Source organism: Salmo trutta, chromosome 3 (genome assembly GCF_901001165.1).
Source record: "Salmo trutta chromosome 3, fSalTru1.1, whole genome shotgun sequence".
Lineage (NCBI taxonomy): Eukaryota > Metazoa > Chordata > Actinopteri > Salmoniformes > Salmonidae > Salmo > Salmo trutta.
In genome coordinates this window covers 69,843,138-69,850,751 of record NC_042959.1, presented here as the reverse complement: position 1 = coordinate 69,850,751, position 7,614 = coordinate 69,843,138, and the positions used below count along the sequence as shown (strand labels likewise).

Below are 7,614 nucleotides of genomic sequence, written 5' to 3'. Positions count from 1 at the left end.
ACGATAGTTTTGCACTACAATAAATATAAAAAGTATTATGATGGAAATTATTTCACGTATCTAGAAAAGTTTTGCGCCTCAACTTTTTCATTTTATATATATATATATATTAATAATGCTGATATTAATAACATCCTATACATATTACCTTATGGCAAATTAACAAGTGCTGTAAAGTTGTACATATTAGAAAGAAAAACTACTTTTGCCTATTTGTAAAAGTGACACGTACATTCGCGACCAAATATGGACACGTTTTATGCACGAAGCAGTTTCTTTCTCTGGACGGGAGCTTTATGTTCAGAAAATGAGATAGGACCACAAGAAAATTATAATACTTCAAATAGTAGTTACAGTATTTATTTTTCAAACATGGTCATGCAATCCAGCTAAAATGTTTGTTTTTAATGTGGATGTTCGTTTACTCAAACTACCCAAACTTTCAGACACGTATCTTGGCGTGGAAACGTCACCTGCGTGACACATTTCTCTATATACTTTTATTATAATTGCCCATCGGTAATAACAATTTCATTACATACATTCAAATATAGATTTTTATTTGTTTTTATATAAAATGTTTTGCACATCTGAATGTAAAACGTCACAGAAAGGAAGTTCAGCGCTAATAGTAATGTATGAAGAAAAACTAAACCTATGGTTTATTCAATGACATTCTGATGAATGAATATGTTCTATTAAATAGTTTGTTTGAACTTCCGTATTTGTTTAAAAAGCAGCAGATCGGAGAATCAAAGACAATTTGATTGAATGAAACTTGGAATTGTACATACAATTCATGTGCAGCATCGGCCTATGTCAACTATACATGAAATTGCCACAGCATAGCAACATTTTAGGTGGGCTCTACCAATAACAACTTTAACCTACTTCTAAATAGCAGAGAATAGCTTTGTCGACTGTGCCAATGACGTGTTCAATTTCAATTAGGAAGCAAACAAACTGAGTCTAAACGAATTGATTCTGAATCCATAGCGACTTTATTGAGTGGCTTAAAGAAAGCCAGTCTCTGAGAAATGATGCTTGTGAATTGAACGTCACTTTACAACATGCTTAATTAAATTAAAAGATGAGAATAATAAACAGTGAATGATTTCGAAATCATCTTACAAATAAATTCAAAGTGCGTCTGTTAAAAGACTCAGAAATACAAGTAAAACTCGTGGTTAAATATAACTCCCCACAATAACATTTTTTATATCCTGACAAACAAACAAAACAAAACAATAATGTCAAAATACACTTCCGTACATGTTCAGATATTTACTAGAGCCAAATGTACAACTAGAAATGACTATACAAAATCGTCTCATGGACAAATACATAACTCACCTTTACATTGGTGCGGAATAATTTTCTAGGCTATTACATTTGTCATTATATACAGCCTTGCAGTGACGTGAAATTGAAGTATTTATTACAGACTTGGTCAGGCTCTTTCTGATAGTATCCGTGGAGCGTTTAATCAACGGGCGACATAACTTTTCCTCCATTATTGATAAACAGGTGATGTTTAGGGTAGATAAGGACATAAAGAAAACTTGGATCACCACACATAGACAGCTACAGTGATTTGTTCTTACAAAGGAGCCGTCGAAAAGGACGCGTACTGATCATTTCAGTGTTCAACAGGCTAATAAAGTGCCACAGTTTGGTTTTGAATAAAAGGACGTCAGCACAGCAGTAACACGATATTGCAGGACACATATTATCACCAAGTGATAGAACAACGTTGTCTATTTCTTGCTTATTGTAATACCCATGTAATAACCATGTTGCGTAAAAACACTCAAAAAGGTACATACACCAAAGTATAGGCCTCCCGGTGGGATCAGTCTGTGCGTTAGAAGAACATCGATGTGTTTACATTGTGCCCCAGTGTTCCAGTGTGCCTTCAGGATTCCTTTACCACTACTGTAATAGACCTGTACACCCACGGCATCAATAGGCTACTAGGAGATATCATTTGATCAGTAGTCTAAATCACTTGATTAACTCAACTTGCAAACATTAGCATAATTACGCATACTCGACGTATGTCCACTGTAGTTTTCATTTCCCTCAGATCATGTGTTTTTCTCAGATATTATACTTAGTCGAGAGAGTTTAGAAAGGCCGTTCGTTTCCCGTTCCCGGGGTAGATTCGGGAACTTGCAACAGGTCGGGGGAATGGCATCGAGGGCTCCCCGGGGCGCTGTGCTCACTGTCGGTATCGCTTCCCCTCTTTCCCCCGCTGCCAGAGCCAGACCCGGCGGAGCCCCCGGCGCTGTGAGTCTTTACGTGTTTACTCAGATGGTCGCTCCGCATAAACCTCTTGTTGCAGACCGGACAGGCGAATCTTTTCTCCCCGGTGTGCGTGCGCAAGTGTCGCTGGAGCTCGTCAGAGCGCGTAAACCTCTTCCCGCAAAACAGCCAGTTACACACAAACGGTCTCTCTCCGGTGTGCCACCTCAAGTGCGCCTTGAGGTGCGACGTTTTGCCGTAAACCTTGCCACAGCCCGGAATGTGACAGCTATGGAGCCCTTTCCTCCGCAGACTTGCTCCCGCCGGCCCCAGCCTCTCCGACTCCTGACAGTTGGGACAGTCGCAGGTGGCTCTGCCAGAGTAGCGCCGTGCGGAGGACCGGGGAGACCCCGCTAGAGAGGCCGTTGGCCCCCCAGATAACATAGTCCCCCCTGCTCCGCCTAATGGAGACGGACTGGAGTCCGGATAAGAGGATAACACCGGCTTGTAACCGTCCATCAGGTGTTGTCCGGTTGTCAAAAGGTGTGGAGAGGGATTTGTACTGAAGGCTGAGTGACTTAGGCTGGAGTAATCGGAATTGTAGCCCCCTAAAGGAGAGTGTAACGACGTCTGGAGTCCACCGGAGTGCAACGAGGACTGTAGAGCTGCTCCGCTCGGGTTCTGAACATCAATCCAACCCGCTCCCACATCCCACCATGCAGAGGCGCCGGTGGTGCCAACCTCTCCTGTGGGGATACCATGATGGGACGACTTGAACCAGGACTCGTACGGATGTGCAACGCTCATTCTCGGGTAGATGCCTTGCAGACTGTCCACTGAGGAGTGCACCTTGGAAATGAAGACGGGCTGATGGCTGGGTTCTTGAGAACTGTTTGTAACGGAGGCCTGAAATACAGAATAGTCGTTTCCAAAGTGGGGCGTGGATGAGTTTCCGGACGTCAGGGAGAAGGCACTGGTTCCGGGGGAGCTGTTGGTGCCAAACGAGTCCGATAGACCAGCTCCGTTACGGGACACTCCAAAACCGGACAGGCCGGACCCAAGGCTGCAGCTGCTGGCGGTGGCTCTCTTCCACGGGTGGAAGCCTTTCCCAAAAGATGAAGAATTATCCGAAATGGAGGATGGTGATGGGCTCGGACTCCCTATCTTGTTGCATGTCGCAGCCAACATGGCTAAAGGAGTCGATCCTAGCCTCGGCTCCTCCTGAAATGACAAGAAACAACATGTTGATATCGATAAGGAACCTTTCAGTTTGCTTGGTCAGTTAGTGCATAAGAGCCTTTCCTATAGTAGGCAACAAGAACAATTATTATTTGCTCGGTGAAAAGTTAATTCCGTGCTAATGTAAAAGCTACTTTGTAAACTATTTCCATTTGCAATAGGCCAACTAGCGGGACAGTTTAAACAGGCATCTTTTCCAAGTCATAACAGCGTCATAACATACCTGTAGACTGAGATGAAATAGAACGCACCAAAATATAGCTATAACAAAACTATTAAAAGACGTTATATTTGACATGCACAACAACATGCGCGTCTTGTGCACATCAGTAGAAAGTTATATCCCGCGCGCGTGTCTCTGTCGTTGCGAAATGAATCTCAGCTTTTTACTCGTGACCCACTTGCTTAAAACATAATCAACGAACTGTCTTTCCTAGTGTGACGGAAGCAATGTTAATCCCCTCCGCTGGACAATAAAATAACTAATTAAACCAGCAAGAAACCCCTTAGACTCACCCCTAGAAGTGAAGTTGCCATCACAAAAAGTGCCCTCCTCAGAGGATCTTTTTATATTTATGAATCACAGCAGTGTTTTTTTAGAGGTGTGCAATACAATGATGTGTTCCGCCCATTCCACCACAATTGTAGGTCCTCTCCGGCTTTGAAGTACCGCTGTGACACGGGCGACCAATCAGCGCCCCTGTTCCACCACACTGCCACATTCTAACGTGAGGTCATCAGTAGACTACTTCAGACAGCTCTCCGCCCCTTCACCACCCTCTTCATAATAATAGAACGGAAGAAGGTAAAGTTAAATGAGAGTGAAAATAATTACTTATTGAAATCTGAAAGAGGAAATTTGGGAATTGTATTTATTTACGATTAAAATGAGACTACTTGTGCTATTATTTATTGTTGTCGTAATTATTGTTATTAGGTTATTATTCGTTGTTGTTGTTATTGTTATTTATATTTTGGTGTTATTAGAGTGCTATCAAACATTTGTATGTGACTATTTAGGAGATTTTCAATCCCTTTTTTCAAAACTTTTGCTCCACTTTCTACCAGTGTTACATTGAGGACATAAATGTCTTAGCTAACCTTCTGTGACGTATTTCCCTTGGAAGTTTTACATGAAAGTTGTCATTACTTGAATTAGTTCATACAAACAACGATTATGAAGCCTACAAAAGACTCCACTGTTTCACATGCCGACCAATATTACCTTTTTTCAAAATGGCACTTTACTGTAATTGCATTCAATTATTTTGACAATTTTGATTAAAACTACAATGCACTGCATTCCAGAAAAGAGATGACTGACTTTATCATTAACTTCATAGTATGACAAAATAATTGTACACTTCATTTAGCTAGTTCGTTTACATTGGTACATCAGTCCATGGAGTTACACTGTGTGTGTGTGTGTGTGTGTGTGTGTGTGTGTGGGTGGGTAGAAAGAGAAATGGAGGAGGCATAAAGGAGAACAGAGCACATCTCAAATAAAAGGAAATGAACTTCATTTAATTGAATCATTTTTACCTTTCCCTGTTTTGTGTGTCCAGGTGAGATCTGTTATGCCTCATTATATCGTTGATAATGAATCAATGTGATCTTAGATTAAACAGTATAGCGTACAAGCGCATTACAGCCGTACAATCTTTTTTCGTACAGCCTATGCGGATCTTACACATTCGATCAAATATAAAATTAAAGCTATTTTGATAATATCGAATATGTTCCATCACATCTCAATTGTAATGAGCCATGTAGCCAAGTACATGTACATAATAATAACTTCCGTTCGTTACATAACAGGGACTTGAAGGCCATAACAACCCGGGGACCCTCTCTCTCTCATTTTTCTCTGTCGCTCTCTCCTCTCTCTCTATCATTCTCTCTCTCTCTCTCTCTCTCTCTATCATTCCCCTCGCTATATTAGCATGCAGTGTGCATTGGCAGCATAAATTTCATTTGAATTTCAAATTTAATAACGCAGGAGGTTTTTAATCATGCGTAGTTTTATATGTTTGATATTAACATGCTTATTGACCGGGTCTGTTGACCAGCTTGGTCATTACAAGACAGCAAAAAGTTAATTAAAACGACCAAGGATTATTCATCACATCATCTGCCTAACCCATGTCGCTTCCTTTATTACACTGTGTGATAGATGGAGTATCTGATTCATTCCTCTGTTTCTTCGATTGGACAACAGCTTTTTGGATTTAATTTACGCTGCTAGAGCGAACAAGGTGCAGCCAAAATGTGTCCATAGTGCTGTAAAAACCCAATATGAAATGAATAAATATCTAGGCTGAGTAACAGAGAGCGTTGGTCTAAAAATGATGACTATACATGTAGCTGATATCGCCTTAGTAACAGTTGTGCTGTGTCATGTCTATGCACCTGTCTATTTGTAGCATAATATTCACATCATCATTTATCGTGTTCATGCAATAAATGTAGAAATAGTTTAACAATTGTAGTAGGCCTATGATAAAAACAACGACTTTGTATTTCTCTTTGAGTTCTTCACATCTCAGTTTGACATTTTATCATTGGTTATTACTAACTGTAATTTCTGCAAATATTGAAATAGAAACCTTCTCTGAAATAAATCAAACTTTAGATTTGTAAAACTTTCCTGTAGCTTAATTAATGCAACCCATTCATTTAGCTTATAATTTCAAGAAAACTGGGTCTCCAATATCAAACTTAAAACTCACTAATATGCTATTTAATATTTATGATAACCATAAAAAAGCAATACAGAGTTTCCATAAGAACAGAAGTACACGCTATACTAGAACTCAATCAGTGGATTAGTTGACGTCATTTCTCCCTAAACAATTTAGGTCAAATGACGACAACAACAAAAAGTCCGAAAACGTTAAACAGATACACCAAATGAAGTGAAAAATACAATGTGTATCCTAGATAGAAGCTTACATACCGTGCTCCACTCGGCGCCATATTGATATCGATTGACCCTCGGTGTTTCTATGTGTAGTGCACGAGGCGGAGCGCAGCGCTGCATCCCCTCCACCCGCAGGCGGTACAACAGTAGACCCTGTCTCCTGCAAGATAAATGGTACTTTGGGAATTGCGTTTAATTAGGAATAACTGAGGAGAGAGAGGCTTGCTCATCCACCGGTGGTCTAATCACAACATGTGTTCAAGCCAACTGACGAGGTTGCGCAGTCATGTGCTTACCTAAATATCCCAGGTAGGTATGAGAGCTAACATAAGGGACGCAAGAATGTGATGCTGCGTTTTGCTATGATGGGGAAAGATGGAGAGGTTATCTTTTTAAACTAGTCCCCATGTGTGGAAACCATGGTATGTCACATTGACAAATTGCTGGATTGTATGATCAAGCAGACTGATTTGATAGGTCAGCAAGATAACCGTTCCCCATGCAACATGTTTCAGCATGTCACTGATGGACAACTACATCATTCATGGTAGAGAGAGATTGGACACTTCCAAATGGTTCATTGACTTTCACATGTTTACTAGGGTGGTTTTACGGATCCGTATTTTACAATGAAAATAATTCCCTTTTTCGGCTATTTGTGCGCACAGACTCTCTCCCATAAACCTTCCGGTCACAGTGAGGGTGGGTTGGCCTGAGTTCACATGGTGAGGCGGACACAGGTTGTTCTTTCTGATCCTCTATCTCCCCACTAACTGTACGTCACATTGAACAGATGTCCCCATTTAGGGCTTTCTTTCTCCTACACGCATGGTCTATATTACCGTCATGAAATCTAACTCCAAACCTGTCGCTTTCACCGCCATAATGACCGCGTTATTCAGGGCCGCTGAGCACGAACAAAATGTGCTCAATATTGTCTTCTTTAGAATTATTCTGCATAGAAAACGAAGGGAAGGAGAGTCTGGGGGGGAGTAGCCAGATGAAAGGGATGGAGAACTTTACTCTAAATGTGGTGATTTACAAAGCAACTCGATCATCTCAGGGTCTTACTGCTGAAGATCCATGCTCGGAAGTAAACTGCATGTTGAGGCTTGCCACAGCAATTAGTCGACTATCATGGTTAAATTACATTTTTGCATAAAACCATGCAAATAAATGTCTTGGAAGAATAACAAAAACTAAACCATTGT

General features: G+C 40.8%; 1 protein-coding gene across 3 annotated transcripts; it reads right to left on the bottom strand.

Moving 5' to 3' along the window:
* Positions 1-346: 346 nt before the first annotated feature.
* LOC115186272 (transcription factor Sp8) lies at positions 347-7,209 on the bottom strand. Of its 3 annotated transcripts, XM_029745956.1 has the most exons (3): positions 6,700-7,209; positions 6,440-6,563; positions 347-3,465 (listed from the first exon to the last, which is right to left on the bottom strand). In XM_029745956.1, exons 2-3 carry the CDS (start codon positions 6,521-6,523, stop codon positions 2,128-2,130), a joined length of 1,422 nt encoding a protein of 473 aa, XP_029601816.1. In that variant the 5' UTR covers positions 6,524-6,563; positions 6,700-7,209; the 3' UTR covers positions 347-2,127. The 3 variants fall into 3 exon arrangements, with proteins under 3 accessions (XP_029601816.1, XP_029601819.1, XP_029601810.1); XM_029745959.1 differs by lacking the exons at positions 6,440-6,563; positions 6,700-7,209 and adding an exon at positions 4,000-4,949; XM_029745950.1 differs by lacking the exons at positions 6,440-6,563; positions 6,700-7,209 and adding an exon at positions 3,707-4,946.
* Positions 7,210-7,614: the final 405 nt, after the last annotated feature.

Coding starts and splice junctions, on each gene's coding strand:
- LOC115186272 (XM_029745950.1), bottom strand. CDS start 3,793: ATGTTGTTGTGCATGTCAAATATAACGTCTTTTAATAGTTTTGTTATA. Junction 3,466..3,706: donor TATTTCATCTCAGTCTACAG/GTATGTTATGAC, acceptor TTGTCATTTCAG/GAGGAGCCGAGGCTAGGATC.